The 25,987-nt window shown below is 45.9% G+C and overlaps 2 protein-coding genes across 5 annotated transcripts; both read right to left on the bottom strand.

Moving 5' to 3' along the window:
* Positions 1-3,494: 3,494 nt before the first annotated feature.
* TMEM219 (transmembrane protein 219) lies at positions 3,495-16,105 on the bottom strand. Of its 3 annotated transcripts, XM_028701840.2 has the most exons (6): positions 15,912-16,093; positions 5,435-5,601; positions 4,380-4,602; positions 4,159-4,267; positions 3,979-4,090; positions 3,495-3,863 (listed from the first exon to the last, which is right to left on the bottom strand). In XM_028701840.2, the coding sequence occupies exons 2-6, from the start codon at positions 5,591-5,593 to the stop codon at positions 3,735-3,737; spliced, it is 732 nt and encodes a 243-aa protein (XP_028557673.1). In that variant the 5' UTR covers positions 5,594-5,601; positions 15,912-16,093; the 3' UTR covers positions 3,495-3,734. The 3 variants fall into 3 exon arrangements, with proteins under 3 accessions (XP_028557673.1, XP_028557672.2, XP_028557671.2); XM_028701839.2 differs by lacking the exons at positions 3,495-3,863; positions 3,979-4,090; positions 4,159-4,267; positions 4,380-4,602; positions 5,435-5,601 and adding an exon at positions 10,886-12,617 and having other exon boundaries at positions 15,912-16,105; XM_028701838.2 differs by lacking the exons at positions 3,495-3,863; positions 3,979-4,090; positions 4,159-4,267; positions 4,380-4,602; positions 5,435-5,601 and adding an exon at positions 10,886-12,559 and having other exon boundaries at positions 15,912-16,105.
* A 1,507-nt stretch (positions 16,106-17,612) lies between these two features.
* Positions 17,613-24,006, bottom strand: LOC114581571 (uncharacterized). Of its 2 annotated transcripts, XM_028701841.2 has the most exons (5): positions 22,770-24,006; positions 21,944-21,991; positions 19,784-20,623; positions 19,010-19,042; positions 17,613-17,982 (listed from the first exon to the last, which is right to left on the bottom strand). In XM_028701841.2, exons 1-5 carry the CDS (start codon positions 22,879-22,881, stop codon positions 17,933-17,935), a joined length of 1,083 nt encoding a protein of 360 aa, XP_028557674.1. In that variant the 5' UTR covers positions 22,882-24,006; the 3' UTR covers positions 17,613-17,932. The 2 variants fall into 2 exon arrangements, with proteins under 2 accessions (XP_028557674.1, XP_028557675.1); XM_028701842.2 differs by lacking the exon at positions 21,944-21,991 and having other exon boundaries at positions 22,770-24,003.
* Between the last annotated feature and the right edge of the window lie 1,981 nt (positions 24,007-25,987).

Raw genomic sequence — 25,987 nt, 5'->3', positions numbered from 1 at the left:
GGCGTCGGGAAGGGCGAGGGCAAACAAGGAGGTCGGCGTCCTGGTTGGCTGAGATGGGAAAGAGCTGTTCAATGAAAGGAGTCAGATTGGGACGGCACATGCCCTCTAGCCAGTTTTGATTGGGACATACGGTGGAGGCGGAATGTGATTGGTAGGTTGGCGTTGTTGGGGGCGGAGCTTCCAGCGCTCAGCTGTTACTGGGGCAGGATTCCGAAAAAACAGGCGCGCGCGCGCATGGAAAACGGGCGAAGGGACGACAGCTGTTGAAGGGGAGGGGGAGGAATAAAGGACGCTGTGGGCGACCGTTAAAGCGTCACTGAACGAGCGCGCGGGCCCTCGCCCGAACTCCTCTAGAGGAGGGCGGGGTCAGGCTCCCCTCACTCGACGGAATGTTCAGGTGCCGCACGGTCTTCCTAATGTGACCTTTCCCTCGCCTTATATGGGAACAGCAGCACCTTGGCACCTGCGCAATAGGGACCAAGGCGAGCTATAACCGCCCTTTCTCAAGGGGGCGGCGGCGGAATAAACCGTACGCCCTTTTGGCCGTAAATTTAAAACCCCCCAAAACAAGCAAAAATAAAAAGGCGGCAAAATAGAAACACTCCCAAAAATCTTCACAAAACCGAAAGGCTCTACCTGCTCTCGAACAACCCCCTCCCCACAGTGTCACGTGATTTGGCCTCGCTTGTTGACTCCGCAGATGCTAATGCAGCACAGCCTGTACATTGTTAAGCCCGGTGACGTCTCGGACACTGATTGGCTGGGCTGGTGCATTGGCTGGGACAGTTCAGAGCAGATCGTGGTCCACCTTCTGTGAGGAAAAGGGGGTTGGTTGGTTGGTTGGTTGGTTGGTTGGTTGGTTGGTTGGTTGGGATTCATTAAAACATCGCAGGGTAATGGTTGAAGATTGTGATGGCCCTGAGAGGAGGTAGAGAAGCTAATGGACAGGGAGCCCCAAGGCAAGGAAGCTGAATGAAGGGGCAGAGTGGAGAAAGTGGCTTCTTTCAACGCATATTTTTTTAAAAATACAGATTTTAATGTATTGTTACAAAAGCCCTGTGCCTGCCCTCTCTCCACCCAGCAGTGGCCAGAGCATTTGGTGGCAAAGGCGTGCACACAGGGTCTGTGTCCCTTTGGAGAACAGAACACACGGTGGAGACTGTTGTACTTTCAGAAATAGGGTTTATTTGCCTATTTACACCTTTCAGTCTGCATGAGGGGAGTCCAGATCTTACAGCATGGTCCACAGCAGTGCAAGAGACCCTTTCGTCTCCCTCTCCAAGATGGATCTCAGCCTTACTTCCTCCTCCTTCCCCAGGGGACCCCCCAAAAAAGTTCTATAACACCATGTATTTGTTTTTTGATTAAAATGTTGTAAGTCACTTTGTGTTCCCATGGCAAAAAAGTAACATCGATTTAATAAATAAGAAAAAGGAGGAGGAGGAACCTGGAGGTAGGGTAAGAAAGAGGGAATTGAGACATGAAAGGGCAACAAGGATAAATTACATCTCAGAAGGAATTTCAAAGCATTTAAGATGAGTAGAATTTTATGTGGCAGGTGGAAGGAGAAATAGGAAGAGTGATCTAGAACAGTGGTTTCCAAACTTCACATCCGTGGTCCACTTGAAAACTGCTTAGCATCTTGGTGGACCACTTAATGGTTTTTCTGCCTGTTTAGCAACTGTAATACACTGTGCATTACAATTTTATAGAATTCAAACTGTAATACAATATAATACAATACAGAAGAAATACAGTTAAAATCAGTATGAGTATTTAATGCAATGGATATGTCATCTCTTGTCTTCAGTAGCCACAGATCATGTCATGGATCACCTGAATGAAGTGTGTGTGTGTGTGTGTGTGTGTGTGTGTGTGTCCCGTGAAGTGCAGTTTGGGAACCCCTGATCTAGAAACATGGTAGAGAAAGGAAGGGGAACAAAGTAGGCAGTGGCCTGAGGAAGCAATGGGTGGTAGGGTCATGGAGTTGGAAAAGAAGGGTTAGAGACAGGAGGGTCTGGGTACTTTACACAGGGAGGGAAGGGAGCAGCCAAGGGGCAAATGGGTTGCTATGTGTAGCCAGAGACATTCTACCAGTTATGGCTTCTGCTGTCACTGCAGCACTGTGAGCCTGGCAAGTAGGGGGATAGGGACTCAAAGACTCAGAAGCAGCAGAGGTGGTATGACTGAATTTCACACATTAATTTTAAATGGCTGGCCAAATTTTGGTTCAGGCACCTGTTAACTGACTCTCCTGTTTGGTAGTGCAGTTTGGCTGAAACCTGGGTTGAATTACCTATCAGTAACCCATAAGTTGGAATCAATGACATGAAAATTGTGATTTTATGTACAAAAGGATGGCATCTTGTGATCCTGTTAACATTAATGAGAGATTACTGTCCTGGTAGAAAGGAATGCCCTGGAAGATCCCTTCCTTTCCAATGGGTGACTTATGTAAAGAGTTAAGGCGTACCCAGCACTCCGCTAGCATCGCTGTGCCATGGTCACTTCTCTGCCAAAGACAGGGAGTTCAGGTTGAATGCTTCAGGCTCAAAGGAATGAGGCCTGTAAGCCAGCTCCAGTTAGGAAGTAGGATGCAAAATTGCTCACATTTCAGACTCTCCTCCACCTTACATTAGGGAGGTGGTTATGAACAAGGATCTTCTCCCTCTAACCCTGACTCACCAAAGTCCTTGCCTGTGAATCTTCTGAACTTTTGATGTAAGATTTATTTATTAAAACTGTCTTGATGAGACAGAGATAAGGTAAAGTCTTTGGGATGGGGTAGGCTATATGTCAGCTTCAGATGCTCTGCTCTTGAACCTTGGGTGGGTATTTGAGATAAAACCTCAGTGGTTATCCTGTAATGGTGGAATGCCCTTCCTGTTGAGATCTGCTGGGCTGCTTTCATTTCACCTTCAAGCAGTCACAGAAGACTCCAGTGAGTTTTTAATATTTCTATTCTAACTACTCTTCTCTGCTCTTAATCTGAATGTTGATTTTAAACTGTCTGCTTTTATTATGGTTCTGGTAAGCTTTGTCGTAGAGTCTTGTCTAACTTTATCATTAAAAAAAATGTTGTAAGGTGTTTTGTGCATCTTTTGATTAAAAAGTGGGAAATAAATACATAAAACACAAGCAATAAACAAGCAAACCATGACAGAACTCACACCAGCAAGAAATAACATTGGATTTCTTATGATCACATTCCCTGACGCCAGTGATCAGTGATACTATGTTATATACTGTTTTTTTTTAAATTTTAATTCATTTTTAAAAAAATGAAATTATGTTAACCTGTAGCCAAAGATCCTAATTCTAACAGAATATTTACTGGCAAAGGCATGGTAATCCCATTTAGGATAATGCTACGGTAGTCATTAACCTACTCAACCACATCTGAAGCTCCTCCAGTAACTACCTGAGAAATACTACATGATTCAATTTGTGTCACTGGTACAGCCACTTACAATACAAAAAAACAAATACTCCTATCATTTGTATGTTATTTATTGCACCATCCGCTCTCATAGGGGTTCATACAGTCACCCCACAGAGAACCAAGATAGCAGTTAAACTCTTATTCACAGCTCAGCTGTTACAACAGTACATGGGCTAATTTCAGATCTGAAATATGGTGAGCATTGCATGATCCAGGTGCTTGGAGAAAGCAGGGCAAATGAGCAGGCTACCTGGCTTCGCTGCAATATAAGACTGGCATTTGCTGGACCCACTTAGATTTGCCCCCACTTGTCTCTGGGGTTAGGATAGCACAGGCCAGCTGCACAACATAGCATGGCACAGAGGCAGAGAAGGAAAGCACTGGTCATCAGAAGCCGCTGGCTGCAGAGGGCACGATCCGCCTGAGAGTGAAAGGAGTGCAACAGTGAATGCTCCTCCCCTTATAATCCAGCTTGCATCCCGAAGAAACCCAGAATCCCCAGGTCCAGATACTGTCACTGCCCACATTCATCTTACCTGATCCAGCATGCTGGACAGGGCAGGATTAGCCTGGTAATGTGGCTGGTAACAAATTCCTGTCTCTTCTTGGTGCATGTCCCATTCCTCTATCACACATTTAGGTGGTTGTCTGGGGACAAGATGGGAGTATTGCATTAATGGGTTAAGAACTCCTTGAAACTAAATCTCTTGGCTCACCTGGTCTTGGGGAGAAGGGATGAAGGTGCAGTGATGCTAAGGCAGTTCTCATGGGAGACTGAGTTCGTGATGATAGTCAGGAAGTGGATTGATTCCTGGGCATCTGGACCTGTGGTTGGAAGTTGATGGAAGGAAAGGTCAAGGGGAGACTGACATGGAACCAGAGTTCCTGAAATCTTTGGGAGGATGTTGCAATTGGTCAGGAGTGAGAAATCACTCACCTTTGAGACCCAGCTTTTCCCCAGTGACTGTCAGACCTAGGCGTGTACCATTGGGAGGATCTGTGCCATTGTGGAGGTCAAAGGTCAAGGCAACCATGACAGAGACTGTTGTAGGGGTCTCAGCAGTGGTTGTGGAGGGAGCTGGTGTCAAGGCACTTTCCTGCGTCTTATTTGGGATACAGAACATTAAGTGTGCCAGAGACTTTAGCAGAGAATTCCAGTCCTTAGAGATGAGGGAGGGAAAAGGAATGAGAATTGACTCTTAGTTGATTCTATTTTCTTGATTGCAATTTTTTTCATTTGCTTCTGCCTTTTAAAGTACCTTTCCAATTTCACCCAATCGTGCCTCTAAAAATTCCCTTTTGCTCTTAACAGCTAGAAAATTGAAAGATGGGAACTGTATTTTAAAAGTACCATAAAACATCTCAGAACAGCCGGATCGTTGAATATTTCAGCTATAGCTGCACCTACTAATTTAAAATTTTGTACTGTTGAATATCCTATTCTTTTGCTCCCCACTTCTTCTGATAGTAACCATTCAGGACTATCTTTTCAAGGACAGTTTCTTATAGCGTATTTGTAAAAACCAACAACACCCAACCCTTTGTAATTCGTGAATGTTTAGCTTGGGTCATTATGGTATGATAACAGCAGCCAACACAGGCAACACTATTTTTGAGAGCAAATAATGCAGCTGTTCAAATTCGGGTAAATCTCTCAAGTCTGTTAGAAAATAGTAATAAATAAAAACAATTGCCAAAAGATAAATCACACAAGTCTGCCTCTGCAATGAACACCCAACATACCCGCCACAGCCCATAATTGTTAGGGAAATTCTGTGCATTCCATCCAAGAAGAAACCCAACCATCCTGACAGTTTCAGTCAGAGAACCACTCAGTTGCTGAGCCTAAACAGTTAGTAAGAGACCAAGGAGAAGGTAGAGCACCCACCACTGCCTCCTAAAGTCTCTCATGCGTCCTTTACAACCACAACCCAATTCCATCCCCAGCATTTTGGTCTGATTTTCTACTTAAGGTGATCATCTCTAGCTCACCTCTTTGACATCAGGATTCTGAACATCATGTGACTGGATGTAGGCAGCAAAACCAACAAAGGCAACAGCCAATGAAAGGAGGCAAAAGAAGAAGGTGACCAGAGGTGGGTGTCGCTCCAGGCAGATACGCAGGGAGCCCAGCAGGGAGCAGGTGACCATGGTCAGCCCTAGGAATGAGGGTAAGAAGGTTGCAGTGTCATCCCAGCACTAGAAGAAGCTGAAACGTCTGCTGGAACAGCCAGAATCAAGGGAAACGAAAAAGGCTGGCAGTGTGCTACCTATTCCCCTTTGCGCTTTGTGTAGTACAATCATAAGCTTTACTTTATTAAATAAATAAATTTTAAAAAGTCAAATTGTGTCCCAGAAATGTGAATGGAAATAACACCAAAAGATATTCATTCAATCTCATAAATTGCTCAGTGATTATTTACATATTTAGCGTGCATGCGGTCTGGTTGTCTAAAGGGACTAAACTTGTTGAAAATAAAGTGGGAATTGGTTTCCTTGAGACTGCCCCTGCCTCAAGATCGCCATGTAAATGGAAAGATGATATACTGCAACTTCGTATTCATTTTTTATGTGCTTTCCAAAAATACCGGAAGACATTTTGTTTCAACAAACATTTCCATCTGGATGACAAGGTCTCCATCTTGTATTGCTTTTAAAAGTATGTTAGTTGCTTATATTGTAATTCAGATTGAGACATGTGAAAGGCAATTCAAAAATTAATAAAATGCAAATATTTTGACTGTGGGGTGTTTTTAGACAAGATACACCACCCATGTGTATCTTGACATAGTAAGGCTCTCGGGGAAGACTGCACTACATGCACCTCATTGTTTAAATTAGCTCTAAATCTATGCATGGGGGGGGGGGCTTAGAAGTACCAACTTCTGAAGTTAGCAACCACTAGATTCTTGATCATTGCAACTGGCTGGATGACTCTGCTTGTATGAAAGAACGTCGTACTCAAGGATATACAGGTAAGGTTTTCCTACTTGACAGGTTTTCCTACTTCTCTATATTTCTGATGAAGGTGGCAAATTTCAACACAATTAAGTTGGAAAGAAAGAGCTGGAATTATAGGTGAAAGTTGGATATTTGCAACCCAGCTCCACCCAACATGGCAATCTCATCATTGCCAAATCTTCTCGCAGTGTGGTGTTATTTGTTGGGGATGAGGAAGGGGGAAAACTTTATAAGGAGGTTATTTTTAACAATCTCTCTCAAATCTTAATGTATAATGTGCCACATGATAATGTTGATCACATTGTTTTTCCTTTGTTTAAATAAAGTTTTTTTAAAAAAAAGAATATGGGGATGCTGATCTTTGTGTGTGTCCTCAAAATTCACCAAAAGAGAGAACCCTCACAAAATGAATAAGCAGCATAAACTGTGGGAAACTGAACACCACATTTGTTTGATTTCTTAAGTTTTGTTCCATTCCTTTGTTACATAAGGGACGCGGGTGGCGCTGTGGTTAAAAGCCTCAGCGCCTAGGGCTTGCCGATCGAAAGGTCGGCGGTTCGAATCCCCGCGGCGGGGTGCGCTCCCGTTGTTCGGTCCCAGTGCCTGCCAACCTAGCAGTTTGAAAGCACCCCCGGGTGCAAGTAGATAAATAGGGACCGCTTACTAGCGGGAAGGTAAACGGCGTTTCCGTGTGCGGCTCTGGCTTGCCAGAGCAGCGATGTCAAGCTGGCCACGTGACTCAGAAGTGTCTCCGGACAGCGCTGGCCCCCGGCCTCTTGAGTGAGATGGGCGCACAACCCTAGAGTCTGTCAAGACTGGCCCGTACGGGCAGGGGTACCTTTACCTTTTTACCTTTGTTACATAAGGCTTACCTCCTTTGAGTCTTCTGGTCTTGTGAGACAAGTTTCTCCCCATATTTCTTAAGAATTGCATGTGAATGTGTAGTTTCATGGTAGACTTGTGCTGTATATCCCACAAATGTTGGTGTGTTTACATCACACAGTCAACTTGCTAGCAGTTACTGCAGCGAACTGCTAGCAAGATCATTGTGCAGTATGTGATCTCCTATACCTTCGCTGAATTGTATGTGAGGACAGGGCTGTTGTGCTCAGACCCTGCTTGCAGACTTCCGATAGGCATTTGGCTGGCCACTATGAGAAGTGGATGGGCCATTGGCCTAATCTAGCAGACCCTTCATACATTCCTAACATACAGATTAGCCCTTGGCTGTGCCTACACGATCATCATGAGCTCTTTTTAAGTCCACAAATGGTTCCCTGCCACACTGCAAGATGTGGTGATGGGCACTAGCATAGATGGATTAAACACACTTTCATGGAGAATGAATGTGTTTTACCATTAGCTATTAATCATGACAAGTGGAACCTGCAACAAAAAGTTGTAGTATGGAGGCTCCTATTTGGAATTCCTGCCAGCTGGCCATGCCCTTTTCCTGGATATTCCATTTTCCCTCCTCCCGCTTGTCCATTCCTCCCTCCATTCAACTGAGAGTCAATTTTCTATGGCCACTGAGCATGTTCAGTTCTTCCTGAATAACTCTTCCATGTGCACTCATCATGCACATTTAGCTGCACAAGGGTCCACACCTGGGAGAATGAATTTGCTATTAGTGTAAGGGAAGTCTACATACAACCTCCAAACTTAAGAGGTAGCATGCCTGATAATACTGTCACTAGGGAGTTATAACAGGTGACAGCTATTGCTTCTATGCCTGTTTATGAGCTTCCCAGAAGTGTATACTTTACCACTGTAGGAAAGGGGATACTAGACTAGATGGACCTTTGGCCTAATTCAGCAAAGCTGTTGATGTTCTCCAACACTGAAAGTTCTGCTAACACCATTTTGCCTGGTGATCCTCACAACCAACTTCTCCAACACCCTCCTAAGTGTCCCAAGGTAACTGCTAAATACAAAACAATCAACTTATACACTTTCAAAAATAGAGTGCTGGACAACTGAGGGACACTTGGTCCTTTTTGATTTCTCACATCCCACTAGGATCCACATAGCAGCAACTATGTCCTCAAAAGGCTAAGACAATCTGTATGTTGCCTCCTTCCCCCCACCCCACTGTTTCATATCCACTTCCTAGCATCTTTCTTCTAAATCTCAGATTAAATAAAAAGGCATTGGCTGGAGGAGAGTTTAAGGCTGCCTAGAAGCCCTGATCTTAGATATGTACTGCTTGATTGAGTTTGTGGTGCTGCTGGAGAGCAATAGTTGTGGTTTTTCTGGATTGCTTCCTACATTACACAACAAACAGGAGGCAAGTCCTCTGTAAGAAACAACACAGTAAGCACATAAAGATTATCACATGTGGCAAGTACACTTCTGGTGGTCTTCAAAGCCTGTTTATGCAGCAACAATTCTACACATGTGATTGTTGCCCACCATTTTCTAATGTGGGTGATACATTTCCAGCACTTGTAACAGGGGAAGTGTCCTTCAGTGGTGAGGGAGAGGATTGTCTCCAGAAGTAGCTGTACTCAGAACAGACCCAAAGAACTGAATGGACAAGACTATCTTAGGTTCAATAATTTCAGGTCTCCTTTAGAGTAGAACTTAGCTGGATACAACCCAGAGCCTCTCTTGAGCAACCTCTGTGCTCTAGTGCTAAGCTTAGGTGAGTTCTGCTACAAATTCAATCCTGGCGACACTAAGACAGACTGCTGCCTACGGAAGCAAAGGAAATGTAACAAATCTTTTTACTTTGAAGTGGAGGAACATGCTACAGTTTTTGCTTAAAGCCATTTTGTTAAAATGATCCCACTAACTGTACAATGTTGTAGTTGTGGCAAATGGCACGTAATTGTCAAAAGCTACTTTCTACACATTCTGTGTGTCTGCACAATATTGCATTGTGAAAGAAAGGATCAGCAGAACATGTTTGCAACCAAAGTACACTGGTTACTGCTTTGCACTATCGCTTCAGAAGTCTCCCCCTTGAAGACCATCCCTAGCAATTAACAAACAGGGCATTAAGTACAATGACCATCATCATGAATGCATTTATTCTGTGTTTGGCTTCCCTATCAATTGAAAAAATATACTTTCCTAGAAAAATCTTAAATATGGAAGGACAAGTGTTTTTGTTGTTTCCTTTCGTAAAACAGCTCAGTGATTTATTCATTTTTAAGAACAGGAGCGAACCATGAGTATGGGTGCTTCCTCTCTCATGTGCCCCATAGGAGGGGAAGATTCCCAGTTTGTTAAATCAGCTTCACTTGACATCTGAACTGAGAAACAGTGGTTTCAGTGTTACTGACATTTCTGGTTTGCAAGCCAGGATAAAACCATGTCTGCCCAGATATGGAAAGTGGGAGTTATCAAATGCATTCAGACTGTCATATCTTATTAGTAATATCTTATTAGACTTATTAGGCTGAAAAAATGCATAAGCTTTTTGCCCCTGAACATAGTCCCTTCACTTTTCCCTGAAAGCTGCAATTAAACCAGTAAAGCCAGCAGTGTCGATTTCCCTTAAAAAGGAGCCATTTTAGCAATTTAGCAAAAATACAACAAGAAAACACAACTTAGTGTTTTCACTTTTTGAAATATGGCAACCCTACCAAACCAGAAAATTATGATTAGAAGATTCCTGGTTTTAGTGTGAACAAAAGTCTTGTTCGTATCTTAGCTTAATAAGACTGTCTAATCTGTTTCATTATGTGGCTCCTTGGTTACTGGTTCATATAAATCTCATGTCAGCCATTCCCCTTGAAATCCATGTGTCTCATCTTAAATATCCCTGGGTCTCCAGATGAACCTGCAACACTGAAACAGCTTTTGGATGACACCCAGAAGACGATAGCTTCATGTAGCAAAGTAGCATAAAACCTGAATTTAGTATTGGAGAGGCTGGAGTAGCATGCATCTTCATGATCTTTGTTGATTTCCCCCACAAGCAGCTGGATACTGGACTAGCCAACTGAAACATCTTGAAATATCTCTGGGCATAGCTGTCAACCTTCCCTTTTTTTGCGGGAAATTCCCTTATTCCAGCGCTGCTTCCCGCTGCTATCCCGGATTGTTAGATATCCCGTAGACTGTCCCCGGGACAGGTGAGGCTGGTCCCTTATTTTCGAGGCTGCTGATCCCTTATTTTCAAATCTGAAAGTTGACAGCTATGTTTCTGGGTGAACATGATAGGATTACACAGAAAGTCCCAGAGAGTTCAGTAAGACGTAGTCCCAGGTAAGTGTGCATAGGATTGCAACCAGTGTACTTTCTAATGGGCTAGAAAATTTGTCCATGAACTTCCATTTTCATTAGGCAGGTATACCGTGTCTTTTTCTTAATGTTTTAAGAGATAGAGTGGTGGGTATGTAAATCCCCTTTAAGAAAAACTGTTCACTCTTCTGTTTTACACCACCGTTGGTTCAAGTCCCACCCTATGCTTTTAACCATAGCAATTACCTTTTAAGAAAATCCCATCTTTTAGAAAATATAGCAGCAGACCACTCAAAATCATAGCCTTTTTATTTGACATGTAGAAAACGACCACAGTAGGCTTCAGCAATGCAGGGTCTGCATGCTACAACCAGGTCATACACACCCATGAAATTACATGGACAAATGAGCCTGCGGCTTTGCTTCCCCCACCCCATTTTACACAGGGTTCTTTTCAAAATAGGAGCAATAAGCAGCCCTGATCTGGCAAGCTCTCTTGGTCAGTCCAGCCTCTGACAAGGGCACCCTTGGCCTGGCTGAAGAATTCTGGCTGTCAGCCACTGCAGGGCTTTCCAACGGCTCCAGCAACTCATCCCCTTTGATCTCGCAGATATTGTGCAGGATGCAGCAGGTGGCTATGACCACAGGAATGAGCTTCTCCCTCACATCCAGCCTCATCTGCAGGCACCTCCAGCGAGCTCTCAGGACCCCAAAAGCTCTCTCCACACACACGCGGCACATGGCGAGCCTCTCGTTGAATTTTTCCTGGGCCCCGGTTTTTGGCGCTGGGTACGGCTTCATGAGCCAGGGCCGAAGCGGATAGGCAGGATCCCCGATTATGATAGGGGTCATTGAAACACCTTCCAGCACTGTTGGAGTCTGTGGCCCGAAAGTGCCTTCGTCCATGCTGTTGAAGAACGGAGAGTTGTGCAAGATGCGGGAGTCGTGGGACCTCTCCGGAAAGCCGACGTAGATATCGGTGAACCGGGATTTGCTGTCCACCAGGGCCTGCAGCACCATAGAATAGAAACCCTTGCAATTAATGTAGGAGTCGGCAGAGAACGGGGGGCAGAGGATGGAGATGTGGATTGCATCGATTGCGCCGAGGCAGTTGGGGAAACCCATCTCCTTGAAGCCCTCAATGATCTCCTGCGGATCCCCCAGCTTAATGATCTGGGCCAGCAGCCTGCTGTTTATTTCCTCGCACACCTCTTCAAATATCGAGCAGGCTGACGAAATCCCCACCCCAAAGAGCTCCGAGACGGTCTTGTAGCTGTCGTGGTGCGCCAGCTTCCAGATAGTCATGGCGACTCTTTTCTCCACAGGGATGTGAGACCGCATGCCGGTGTCCCGGCGCTGCAGGGCAGGGCGCAGTTCCTCAGCAATGTACATCAGCGTGGACCGCGACATCCTGAACAAGGAAATCCAGCACTTGTCATCCTGCTCGGAGTTGATCATCCGCTCCCACCATTCGCTGCACCTCGGAAGCATCCAGTGGGAGCGCTCAGACAAGGCCATCAGCTCATGCTCGTAGTGCAGCGCGGGAGAAGACGAGTACACCATGGTGACCACGGAAACGATGGCGTTCCGGTGAAGCCGCAGCAGGGCTCTCTTGCGGCGGACGCTGGCCGAGAGGATGCGCCTGAGCACCGCGGCCGACCTGCGGAAGCGCCTCCTCTGCAGAATCCTCGCTATGGCGAAAATCACCGTGCGCCTGTTGAGCATCCATTGCTGCACCAGCAACTGGGAGGTTTGGACGCAGGCAGCAACCAGAGCCAGGCACTCCTGCTCCATTTATCCAGCCGCTCTTGAAGAAGCTTGCAGAAGGCTCGGGAGGAAGTGGCGTGAAGGTGCTACGAGAAAAACCTTCCCCTTCTACACCCTTAGCCAAGGCAGGGATGACGTCGCTGGGCAGGGACGAGACATCACCAGTCCTTGTGCTTCGGCCGGAAAGATGCTGTTGAGCTGAAGGGCAATATATTGTAACAGAATCATATTTGTATTTCAACCGTGAAGGCCTTTTCTAAACAGCAAAATAGATTGAGCATAAGAAATTTATTCCACTACACTTGGGAAAGGTCCAATCTCTGCCCATTCTACATTTCAAAAATCTTAAAGGTTTCAGAGTTGCCTGTGGCTCTGTTCTGTCTTCCCCATCCCAGCTTCCCTCAAGCGCCCATAAACAGTCTTCCAGCTGACCACCCCTCAATCACCCACACCCACCTCCAGTAACTGCCTACTCTCTGAAGCTAGGACTTTATCTCAAAACCGGTCAACCACCTGATATCTGATTTGTAACTTAATTGGCTTCAGGGGTTCAGCATCCCTCCTTGTTTCAGGTGTGCTCAGCCCAACAGGAGTTACTCAGCTGTGATGGGAAAGTGCTCTATACATGCTCAGAGGCAATTAGGCTGAGTCTTGAAAATCAGGTTCTGAGGTAAATCCTGTGAGATTTAAAATCTTACCACTTTTCCAGAGCTCCACCTCTGCTCAAGTTAGTGAGACAGCTGTATTTTATTTCCCCCCAAATATTCCATTTGAACCATGACTACAGCGAAATGAACAGTTTTAAATCCTCTTTTCTGTGAAATGAGCAGAATGCTAATGTGTTCTCAGTGGTTAAAGCTCACAGAATCAGAGCAGTTCTGTTGGCCTACTGACCCAAATAATTCAGTTCAGTTGCTCTTCCACCATCCTTAGCAAAACACCCAGAAGTCATTTAATGCCCAGCTTTGACTTACTACAAAAACAGTGAAGAACATCGGGAACTGATCTACATGTTCTCTGCTACAATAACTCCCCCACTCCCCCTTCCACAGGGAATATTGATTCTTCTCATGCAACACAGTTTTCCGTGTGTCCTCAGTACATTAGGGCTGCAACCCTGCGCATCCTTGCTTGGAAGCAAATCGCACTGAACTCAGTGGTACTTACTTTTAAATAATAACATGGTTAGGGCTGGATGCAAACCACATAGATAGAGAGAGAGAGCTTTGGGACCCCATTACGGATAGAGGTACCAGCTTCAATGGCAGCCTGGGTTCCTACATAGTTCTGTACAAGCCACTGTATCTTCAAAATACTTATTTGAAAGGCAGAAGAGCCCTTCATTTAATCTGGTCATCATCCCATACTCAGTTGCCAAAGACAATGAAGACAAGAGAGAACAGTGACTGGGCATAGGGAAGAGGGGAAGAGTGGCCAAGATAGTGGCATGGAAAGACAGATAGTCTGGAGACCGAAAGTGGTTTGGTTTAAACTCTAACAAAGGATCCACTGGAAAGCTCCTTATCCATCCCAGCTGTCCCTGTTTTCTAGGTGTGGCCCTGCCTTTGGGAATTTTTTACCAAAATCACGTTAGCAATCACATACTAGAGCTCTCATTCTCCAGCATTCATCTCTCACACACAAACATACACAGTTGAATCTATAGGTGTGTTTCATCTCAAGTGCACCTACGTGTGCAGGCATCCCCAAACTTGGCCCTCCAGATGTTTTGGGACTACAATCCCCACCATCCCTGACCACTGCTCCTGTTAGCTTGGGATGATGGGAGTTGTAGTCCCAAAACAGCTGGCAGGCCGAGTTTGGGGGTGCTTGCACGTGTGAATGCACAGACACTAATGTGCAATGGGAGCACACAGCCTGCTCACATTGCAACTGTAGAGGCGTCTTTTGCCCTGTTAATAACAATGCCTCATATTCCTAGACTGCTTTCAAGTGCTCACAGTAGTTCACATGCATCATCCAGCTGCAACCCTGTAAGTCGGTATTATCCCCCAATACGGCAACAGTGGTGAGGTTGAGGGAGAACTGCTTCCCCAAGGCACCTTGTGAGCTCAGGGCAGAGGTAAGATCCAAACCAGTCCTGACTTCTGACTCATAGCTCAGTCTCTCAGGCACTACACTACACCAGCTTTCTCTTAATAAATTACTGAGGGGACAATTGTGATTTAAAAAACTATGGGTGGAATTATGGCTAGGGCTAAGGAGATTGTTCCATCAAGCAAGCAGCAGACAGAACAATTTCCCCTCTCCTCCCTGTGAACTGTTCTGGGGGTTCTCATGACCCTTCAGAGCAGATTTGGGAGAGGCGTAAGGTGGGTGAAGCCCTGTTAGGCTAGTAGGAGTCTTTGTGCTGGCGTCTGCTAGTGAAATAGGATAACTGAATCCTGCCCTATCCTTACAAAAACTGCCTTCTCAGCTATTGAGTCTGGGGAGGGAAGGCCAAAAGGCAGCATGCCATGTGCAAACCAGAGTCCCCTTGCCAGATGAGAACTAGTCAGCAAGGCTTACTGTTATTTCATGGTTCAGTGGTAGCACTCAAAACAGGTTCCAGGCAGGTTAAGCTCCCAGCTCAAAATAAGCTTTTGGGTTAGAGAGAAATATGAGTAAGCACATGTGAAGATGGTTAGTGAGGTTAGGCTGAAAGATAGTGACTGACCACCCTGTGAGCTTCATAGTTGAATGGGGATTTGGATCTTGGTCTCCCCGGTCCTAGTCTGGCACATTACCCGCAGCACCACAGGATTTGGGTTAGGAGATCCAGGTACAAACTTTCTTAATGGCAAAAGTCCATCAAGCATGGTGAGAAACAATGATGTGGCTGACTGACTTCCAAAGTGACAAGAAGAGCACTGAAAACCAGGATTGCTTGCTAAGAAGTGCTTTAGGAACAATTAATGATAATGGGGAAATGCAGTATTTCACATGGAAGGTAGACATATAACTTATTTTTCAGCTGTGCACTGAGAAAAAAATGCATTCACTTGTAAATAGTCTAAGCTCCAGAAATACGGGAGTGTATTAATCTCTCTCAACGTATGCACACAAGGTTGCAAGTCTATGCATACTTAATAAGAAATAAGATCCACTCACTTCTGGGCATATATATGCAAAGGATTGTGGCGTGTATAGGATACCAATTGTGACTTTCCCTGACTGAGAGGTGCCATCGTTCAGAGGCAAAGTCAATACTTTGCATTCAGAAAATGCAAGTTCAACCTCTGGCCATATGCAGCTAGAAGCGTTCAGCTTGAGAAAGACCCTGGAGAGCAGCTGCCAGTCAGAGTAAACAATACAAGATGGACCAATGGGCTGACTTGGTGTGAGGCAGCAAACGAGGGCAAAAAACCCCCCTATTTTACCCCCCAAGGGGCTACATTCTTCGAAACCTAAATCCTTGCGTATTTTGTTCCAAAAGCCAACCTAATAGCTGAACAAAAGGATTTAGATGAGAATAACCAGATGGAGAACAGACCCGGGGGAAGAAATGCAAGAATGGCACACAGTTAAGAAAGGTGCAACCTTATCTTACCTCCGTCCTGTTCTCTACAGCCCTCCAGGCTGGCGCTCAGGCGACTTCCCCTTTTACTCGGGGATTCTGTCCCTTTAAGAGGCAGCTGCGCACACCCATTTCCTAACTCCTGCAAAGGAATCCTATCAGGTATTACTCTCAGGCGCAGGCGCAGGCGAGACTCCTCCGCGCCACTCTCAATCCGCGGGCGAATGGGCGCTTTCGAGTGACGCGCAGGCGCGCACGCGCCCCGCGCTGCCCTCCCGCCATAGAAACAGTGCCGCTCCCTACACTGTAAATCACGTCATCGACTTAGGCCTCGGAAGGGAAGAGGCCGCGCGCCTTCCCGTATAACGGCTGCTCGGGACCATAGAGGAGAGTCTTCCGAAGAGCATAGAGCTTCCACAACTACTTGAAGCTTTGAGAGCCATTTTGGTCGAGGGCAAAGAGTACTTATTTATAGATCATTAATATATTGTATCGTCAAAAACGGTTTTAGCTACATTTAGGTCAGCTCTTTATGAAATATTCACCTTTTAAAAGAGGCAAACCAACAAAGAGGGTATTTTCTCCTCCCCCTCCCCCAGTGCAGGTCAGGAACAGTAAGTTATATGGCTCATTTTTTGTTAGTCTACTTGTGTTTTTAAGCCCAGAAAAGAGTAACTGCAAAGCAACCCAGGCTCAGGTTTGTATAAAAGGAGGCTCAGGTTCAAATAAGCAAGCAATTCAGACCGTGCGATGTTTACTTGGACCTATCCCATTGATTTTAATACCATTTCGGGGGTGGGGAGACTGGGCTCATAGCTTTCTGTATTTTTCTACGAAGCAGCTGGGCTAAGAAAATGTTTTGCCTCTATGAAGGCTATCAACATTGCACTCTTACCCAACAGGACACAGATGGCTCCTTCCTTTGGCTTTCATGATAAATTGTGGTGGGGATTTATTTCACACACTTCCTCATTACCACTGCAACTAAGCATCTTTACTGAGAAGCCCCATTGTGCTCTGTAGGCTTTACTCTTCACTAAATTGGCCGCATCATTTCACTGGCTTTTAAGATGGCAATCTTGTTTTTAAAAGTGAGGAGCTTTTTTACAGTGGCAACCAGCTCAGCAGCTCAGCAAATGAGAATAGAAATAAAGAGTATTGAACCATTAATTAGCATTTAGGTAAACCAGCACTGTACCTCTAAAAGATGCCTAGAAGTAAAGTTATGCTTAGCATAATCTCGTCACTATGCTGGCAGAAGACGCACTGAGCAAATATTTTATTTCTATTAAATCAAGTCACATAATTTCAGCAGAAACCACCCCTGCCTTCCTTAAGACATCTTCTGAAAACTGTTTATAGACAGGCCTTCACATTTTTTTCCTTTGGGACCAACCAGTATTTACTGATGTTTTTAATGATGCCTTTGGTGGTTTTATCTTGTATGTTGCATACCACCTTGTCAATACTTAGGAGAATGCAGCTTATAAATTCTTCAGTGGATAAACAAATAAAACTATTTCTTAGCCATGTATTAATAGTTCCTTGTGGTAAACCTCCCAAAGCTTCTCCTTTGTGCTTTCAAAAATTCATTCATGTTTTCCCATCTCTACCCCTTAAAATAATTTCCCTCCCAAACCATTTTCAGTGCCTTGAGCCACATCCCTACCTGCCCCATGCTGGTAACACACCTGTGTAGCGATGAATAATGAGACACTGACAAGGCAAGAGAAGTGAATTTAAATAAATTCTTTTTTGCCTTTATTTTCAGGGGAATCCAGAGAAATTAAAAACCATGTGAAGAAATTAAAAACCAGAGCATTAAATCAGAGAGAAAGAGAGAGAGAGAGCAAGAGAGAAAAAGAGGTGAGGCGTTAGCCCCACTGAGACAATTTGAGCTATAACAGCAAAGGGAGGGAGGTAGGCAGGTGGCAGAGCTTCCCCTTTCAAGATGCTTGGGCTTCTCCAGTCTTCAAGGGGGGTGGGGAGGGCATCTTGCCTCTCCCCATGTCCCCCTCATGTCTTAGCGGTGCTTCCCCTGGGAATTATTGAAGTTAACCCTTCCCATCAAAGGTGTCTGTGTAGACCGTCACTCTGCTAGGATCTAGATGGAAAAAGAAATAGTGATGGCAACAGGAACAATGCCTTGAAGGGAGATGTGCCATAGATAATGCGTATACATACACATACACACACACGCGCACGCACACACACAGACACACACACACACACAAAAACCCCTGCCCGAAGCCCCACTCTTCCCCCCTGCTATCCTCAATGGTTGGCCACAGAACAGACCCTTCATTCATCTGCTCCCACATATGCAGCTCTTTTGTGATTTGGTTGAATTGTTTAAGGCAGCTCCACATCCAACATCAGATAGTTGTGGATTTCAGCAGCTCTACTTTCCTATCTCCCATCACATGACTTCATAAGGCCCAGTTTATTCACCTCCCCATAGTGCACAGAACCAATCACCCCAGTTTTTCAGATAGCATCTACCTGCTCCTGCCTGCTACTACATGAATAGAAAACCTGCCTGGCTGATGGGCCCAGGCTGGCAGTGGCATTTGTCTTCAGTGTCAGTGTCTTGAGTTCTCCAGGCAAAGATGTGGGGTCAGAAACATTTTCAAAGTGTAATTTGAAACTTGTGTTAGATGATCAAAAGCCAGCACCTCCTACCAGCTAGGTCTTCAAAGCTATGGAGAGCACATGCACTCAAACACATCTAGGACACAACATTAAATAGCAAACCACAAAAAGACACAGTATTAAAATGTAGAATCAGTGCCCTCAGCTTCTGAAAGCAATCCTCACAAAAGGCTGGATTTTTTCAAAATACGAGTGGTCAGATTAAATTTGTGGTTTTTGTTTGTTTTTTGCATGTGTGGTACAGTGGAGAGGGAGACGCAACTGAATATATGGCAAGGATTGGAAAGTATGAATTACACACCCACAATTCTTAAAGTCATATCCCTGTCCAACATCTGCTCCCCTCCACTTCACATTGTTGTACATTACTGCAAATCTTAATACCCCCTTTAACATGAAGCTATCCAGCCCACTGTTGAGCCCCAAAGGTCATATTTATGAAGCCACTGATTTAGGCCCAGGCACCTCCATTTGCTTACCTTGACTGTGTAGCTCCCATATATGTCTCCACTCTGTATTAGAAGGGGGGGAAAGGGAAAAGGCAAATTAGAAGAAGCCAAGCACTGTTTGTAAATAAGCCCCAGTGCCCTAAGACCCTCCAACACAGCTGAAGCTGCTGACTTCTCAAGGCAATGCCCCGAAAGTTCAGCCACACTGAGAAAAGTTGGGGTCTCAGTGCACTGAAGGTCACATGCCCATCCAAACCTTTCCCCAAGCTACATAAAACTGGATGTGGGAATCTGTGCTCTCTGGAGCAATGCTTAAAGTTATGAGGGAGCTAAATGATATCCATCTATAACTACCTCTTTAGCCCAACCAGGGCCTCTCTTTAGCCTTCTAAAAACAATAGCTGACAAAGTAATCAGAAAAGGTAGGGATAAGCTGTATGATCTTCTTCTACCCAAAGTAATTCATGCCCTAGTCTGTGGAGCAAATGTAAACTATAGTAGAATTCAACCTCAGAGCAGTGAAAAGATTGTCCTTTATTTCTTCTGACAGCCAATACTACCCAACACCTCTCCACTTTCATGAACTGCAAATGTTCTTTGTGCTGTGTGACTGCACATTCACTCGCCATCTTCACAAACATCCCTAGCTTTCCAAATGAAGCATTTCCTTGTGTCCTCCATCCCTTCTCTCTTGACTATGTTCAGCTACCTATGGGACAGCTCCCAAGCCTCAACACACATGCTTTGGTTCTCCTCCCTTTCCCTCATGCCCAATGACGCACTGGGCTCCTTCCAGCACCTTACCGTCCAGATGGTAATTTTTTGCAGCCTGCCAGTCGCTAACTTCCATTTTCTCCCAGGATGCTCCAGCATCTGCATCTCGTTCATCCACATCTGGTGCCGTCCCGCCACCCCCTCCATGCCCAGCCCCCGGCTCGTTGATAAAGGAGAGGCCCCACTCATTCTGAAAGATGGCTCCCAGGTGCTGTCGCCGACTGCTGTCAGATGGCGGGGGGCTACTTGGGGGTGGCGCCAAGACACAGTTGGGGAGGCTATTGGTGGTGCGGACGGCTGAGGCAGGAACATGGCAGGCTTTCCCCGGTTGATCCAGGTTCTCTTTCAGCTTGCTGGCATAAGAGATCTTGGGGATGATCCGGGCACTGCTGCTATCGACAGGGAAAGCGGGAAGTGGCCGGAAGAGCGACCATGTTTCCTTCCCAGAATCCTCGTTGGCTGTGTTGGCGGCATTAGATGTGGCGGCAGGCTTCTCACTGGCTTTGACGGTGCTGCCTCGTTCGGATTCGGGAGACGACGACGGGGAGGGTGGGTCGGAATAGCCACGGCGCCGGTGCTGCCACCTCCCGTTGGAGATGCTCTCAGGAGCACAGTGGTGGCCGTTTGTGCTAGGTCCCCATTCCTTGCGGTCTGAGGGGCTGCCTCGGTAGGTCTTGCGGTACGCTGTAGCATGGAAGGGGCGGGCATGGTAAAAGCGATGAGGGTAGCGGTGGGGATGGTGGGCAACAGGAGGGTCCCGCTCAGACAACTGGAGGTTGCGGATGTTGAGGCTGTTGGAAGGGCTCAGGGGAACACTGGGTTCGTCAGCTATCTCAGAGGGAGCGGTATACCCGTTGGACTCCCAGGCACCTGAAGAGGAAGAAGAGGAAGGGTGAAGACCATGCCTGCCTCACATCCCTTTGTCACTTCACACACCTAGAATGTAAGCATCTCAGAGCAGCAACCCCATTTTTTATTTCGGCAGGTAGGGAGCTTATGTTAACTCTTGTCAAGTGCACCATCAACAAAAATGGTGCCTCAGCGCAGTTCATTCCAACCCTCCCAAAATACCAGACTGCTCAGTTACTGTTTGGAGTTTTGGTAAGAAAGTTGGGGGATTAAAAGGTGCTTAAATATGATATCTAAATATTTGAACATATTTCTGGTTTTCATTTATCTGGAATGCAGACACATTCACCTCTCTCAGTTTGGGGTCAACAGGTCATAGATAAGGCAGATAGCCCATGGGGTTAAAATACCCTTGAGGTCGTTTATCTGGGGTGTGCAGGTGGCTAAAAACTTCACATCACTTAAGTGATTTCAAAACCCCTCTCCGTGCTGCTAACTCAGTCAATTCCAAAACAGTGATCTTTAGTCAATAAAATGGGGGGGGGGGGGGAGAGAGATTCCTCTTCTGTCTTCTGATATTTATTAATGAATTATAAACTCTAAGACAAGTACAAGGAACCTTTTGCCCTCCAGAAACTGCTGAACTACATTTTGCATCTTTATGGCCATACTGACAGGGGCTGACAGAAGTTGTAGTTCAGCAACATCAGGAGATCATATGAAAATACCACTTCTGAGGTTGGTTTAGCCTACTCCCCGCTTTTCTGGTTATTTAGCATTCAAAACATTCTGTCTTCGGGTTTCTAAGATTCTCTACATTGTGATGAGCAAAGGGGGGGAACGGAACCAGAAGTGTTTATGCTGAAGAATTCAAACCTATGAGTTCCCTTCTCTCAAGCCCTAACCAATTTCAGGTTCCTCAAACCCTTTCCCAATAATTCTAGGATCCCTTCCTGTAAGCCACTGAGCTCTGGGCTTGCTGCCCAGAGAATTAAAGTCATTGTTTTCCCATCTGTAGGTCTTCATTCCTCTCCTAAGTATACCCCAGGAGTGTAACAGGAGGAGGAAAGGGATATGAAGAACATGCTACTTTTTCCAAACTAGTAAACTAGTATCTAGTAAAGAAGCACGGTGGCAGATAATCACTTCTTCTCCACATCTTTTCAACAGGGAAGAGCAGATGGGGAGCATAGAGGGTGGGCATTCAGGGCTCTAGGTTCGCAGGATGAATGTACCTCACCCAGCACTGAGGTGCAGCCACCTCTGGAACGGAAAAACATGCAGAAAAAGCATGACAGAAAGGAAAAGGGGAAAGCCCAATCCCAGTTCAGTACAACACACCTTCTCTGGAGACCTGGCTTGGCCTGTAGCCCAGCTCTGCTCCACCCCCTGCGTGACAGAAAGAAGGTTTTATTTTCAACATTTAGATGCATTAAGGATAGCTAGAACTTAGATGCATGTTACAAAAGGCAGTTAATCAAACCAGAGCCACTGAATTAATAACCAAATAGGACCCGCCCCAGTAAGGAAAAGGAAACAAACTCTGGAAAGGGAGTGTGATCCAGTAAGTTGAGATTTACCAGGTAAGGGACAGGTCTGCATGATTCTGTGGAGATGCAGTAGGATTTCCAACATGGGTTGTCTGGATTTTTTTGGGGGGGGAGCAGGAAACTTAGCTTGGGGGATGGGGGTTCACAGCTCCACAAATCAAGTAGACACTATAGGGCTGAGGTAAAGGAAATTGAAATAAGGATGCGCTCTAGTGGTGAAAAAAGCTTGCTTGTCCCAGGAGTTCAGTTTAGGATTACATGGATAACAGATGCATGCAAGGAGTTTGAGGTGTGTGAATGGATTGATAAGGGCAAGGATCAGCTGAGGTCATTGGGAACTAAAGGAAATGTTTCAAAATGCTAAGTACCAACACCAAAGCTCTGGGTGCTCAAGAAGCTGGGTTTTTAGTAGCCAGTCTTGAGTTGGCGATGGTGAAGGGTTGGGGAACTTGTGGCTCTCCAGATGTTGCTGGGCTACATCTCCCATCATCCCTGACCAATGGTCATGCTGACTTAGTGCTCATGGGAGTTGGAGTCCAACACCTTCTGGAGGACCAGAGGTGACTTCGTAGAAGTGACTTCGTAGAAGATAAAATACTGGATGCAGTTTAAGTTACCTGTCCGGATGCGGTTGCTGAGGTTGTGGCATTTTTCCTTCTTTCCACCGAGGAGACGCAGCTCCTCCTCTGGGTTGCGATTTTCATCCATTCCCAGCTCCTCCTTCTGCATGGCCTCTGACTGTGTGTGATGCAGATCTCAACAGCAATAGAGCTTCGAGGATGTGGAAGGTATTCCTAAACCCCAGAGTCCTGACTACAGTCTTGCTCTCAGCCTCCTTTTGAAGCAAAACACCACAGCGTGCCCAGCGACTCTACTCTTCCTCTGTTTCCCTGCACTGCAAATTAGTAGCCTGTGCCTGAAAGCTATTCACTCTCTTGCAGCCGCAAAAGTCACCTCAGTGGCAGAGAAAGTTGCCAGGTACCCCGCAGAGCTCCCCAACTTCTGAAATGCTACAGCAGCTTAAAGAACCAAAGGAAACTACTTCTATTTGTATACCTACACTCCTTTCCACCTCTGCAGCTTGGGCTTTAACACCCTACGCTGTATACAAACACCTGTATAAAACTTCGGGAGGAAGTTGCCCCCTCGTTTTCCGTTTTAGCTGTCTGTCTGCCCTACGGTACCCCACCCACCCCAGTTAGCGCTTCCCGGCTGAAAAACCAACCAACCCAAGGATCCAGCCCCAAACGCGGCACCTCCCTACAACCGTAACAGAAGCTTTCTTCCTTACGAGCAGCAAAAAAAGGCTTTTTCCCTTGCTTACACCCCCACACTCGAGGCGACTCCCACCCACCCCGCAACCTTTGCTAACAGCTTTGCTTCCCGTAGTCTTTCCTTTTTTATTAAAAAAAAACCCCACCAGCCCAGATCTACCGCCCCCGCTTTTGGGGTCGCAAACTTCCTCCGCAGTCTTTCCCAACCTTTTCGGCCTCGCTTTCCCGGTTCCGTCAACTGGGGCCCTTGTTTCGTCAGAGCTCAGATAACTCTAGGCCCAGCCTGACGCTCTCAAAATCACAGCCAGGAACCCTCCGCCTGAAGGGGGATCCTTTTTCCTTTTTTTAAATTAAAAAAAAGAGAACCTCCCCAGGAAGGCCCTAACTCAAGGAGCCCCTTCGCTTCCGCCCAAAGCCCCGGCTGCCCGCTTTGCCTCTGGCCGGCTGCCCCCCAACTACAAGGCGGCCCCCCTGCGCTCCAGCCCCGCTCTCCTCCCTTCACCTTCCTCAGGCCCAGGCGATTCAGCCAAGCCCGCCCGGCACATTCACCCAGCCAGCCCCCGCCACGTGACCGGTTTCCCCCTTTGGCCTCCTCTGGTCACCTGATCCTCAAAGCGCCGTAGCTTCCGGGGAGGTAACCGTGCCGCGTGACCCGCCCTCTGTCATGTGATCACTTCGTCTATCACGTGACTAGAGGGAGTTGCTTTTTTTCCCCCCTCCTCCCTCTTCTTTGCTTCTTCACTCTTTGACCCGCCCCTTTCTTTCGTACAATTGGGTTGGTTGCGTTTTTCTTGTGGAGTTTAAAAGCACCGTGTGCTTTCCCACCCCCCCGCCGTATAATTTTATATATTTTCTCATATATAGGCTGCTCCCCGTGCCGCCCTCGAAGAACATTATGGAAAGGGTGAGACCGACTTGGCCCCATCCATAAACCAAAGTGAGTAGCAGCCACAGGACTCTTGCTTCGGCCCCGCTCAGTCCTAGGAATAACAGCTGTAAGGATTTCGCAACTAAAGCTGCAAACCCTGCCATGTCTGCTCGGAAGTAAGCGCCATTAAATTCAGTGGGGCTTACTCCCAAGTCAGGGCCGCAGCCCTCATGCTCCCCACCTTCCAATCTCGTTTCCTTTGGTGTTTTAGATTGTAAAGGAGGGGACCATATTACTCATTACTGTAAACTGCTTTGGGTGCCTTGGTCGGCTGAAGGGTAGGGTAAAAATACTTTAAATAGCATCATAAATAATATACTTGGTGGTGGCTCACATAGAGCTTAGTGGGGCTTGCTTTTATATATAAAAAATAAGTAGAGATTGTTTGCAGATTGATTGCAAACTACAGTGTACATATAAGGGTTAAAAGTTTATCATCACTTAACTGCAACACTAGGTGTTTCATGTTTAAATAATATAGTAATACAAAAAAACTGCAGATACTGTGCAGCACTACTAGGGTAGGCATTGGGTCATTTTGCAAATTTCAGGTTTTTTTATACTGTTGGGCAATTGCTATTAACAAAGCTAAGCACAGCCTAATTGCAGCTGAGAGAAGACTAATTTACAGCATAGTAATCTAAGGTTTGTTAACTTCATTCCCTCAAGGCCAATATGGTTTTGCTACTTTAACCCTTGACAACTGGAAAGGTGTAGATCATTGTTAAGGATTAACTTTTTGTATCATAGCTGTTTATATTTAGAAGAATCAACCACACAGGGAAGGAAGCTACATAAGATGTTCTGGCACAGGAGGATGCAGAGTTAAAATGCAGAAACTAGTGTAAGGCTCAGCTGCCTATTAGATTGAGATACATTGTAAACAGTGGGTTCTGCTCTGAATGGGCAAAAGCCTTTGTTTAATCCTAGTATGAGATCTATACTAGCAACGTACCTCTGCCTGACTCTTCTTCCCTGGGTACGAGACGAGATAGGAAACTACCAAGATATGGAAGCAGGAATACCAAGTTACCAAAATATGGTTTCTTAAAATTAAAACACTCATCCAGCCACTACATTGTAGCCCCTCAAGCCTGCCCAGCCCTTCTGCTTCTTCTCCAAGGCCCCAGTTACAGCAGCAGCTGCCATCAACTAGTATGAATCAAGGCATACTATTATAGAAAGACAGGCACACTATAATGTTCTCCAATTAAATACCAGCAGTCTGGATAATGCCAGTAGATCTTCCATTTCCTCTGGCCTGAGGCACTCAACATACAGATCCCCTTCCCCATAAGCATCTCTCTTCACAAAATCCAAGGCATCCACCAGACTGCTGAAACGCTCTCCATTGCTACAATACAGAAGGGGAGAATTGGAGAAAACCTGCACCCACCTTAAATTTTAGGTTCCTAAAATGCAAGCCACAGGCAGCAGATGAACAGAGAAGCTGCCCAAGTGTTAGCAAGGTAAGATTTCACACATGTGCTGCCAACTATGCCAAAAACTCCTTCCTCTTTAGCAACTGTAATTGTCCAATAAACACAACCCCCTGGGTTAGAAAAAAGGATGATCCAGCTCACTAAAGTCACTAATATTCTTTGGGAAATGTGCCTGTCCAGGCATGGAAAAG

Source organism: Podarcis muralis, chromosome 13 (genome assembly GCF_964188315.1).
Source record: "Podarcis muralis chromosome 13, rPodMur119.hap1.1, whole genome shotgun sequence".
In the NCBI taxonomy this organism is placed as follows: domain Eukaryota; kingdom Metazoa; phylum Chordata; class Lepidosauria; order Squamata; family Lacertidae; genus Podarcis; species Podarcis muralis.
The sequence above is the reverse complement of the archived record's forward strand: the minus strand, read 5'-3'. Positions and strand labels throughout refer to the sequence as shown.

Bases quoted from the DNA above. Each gene is read 5' to 3' on its own strand.
- TMEM219 (XM_028701839.2), bottom strand. From the start codon at position 12,388: ATGGAGCAGGAGTGCCTGGCTCTGGTTGCTGCCTGCGTCCAAACCTCC.
- LOC114581571 (XM_028701841.2), bottom strand. From the start codon at position 22,881: ATGCAGAAGGAGGAGCTGGGAATGGATGAAAATCGCAACCCAGAGGAG. The intron at 20,624-21,943 runs GTGTGTTGTACT...CTTCCTCTTCAG, and splicing joins AAGCCAGGTCTCCAGAGAAG to GTGCCTGGGAGTCCAACGGG. The intron at 19,043-19,783 runs GTAAGGTGCTGG...CTTCTAATACAG, and splicing joins AAAAAATTACCATCTGGACG to AGTGGAGACATATATGGGAG.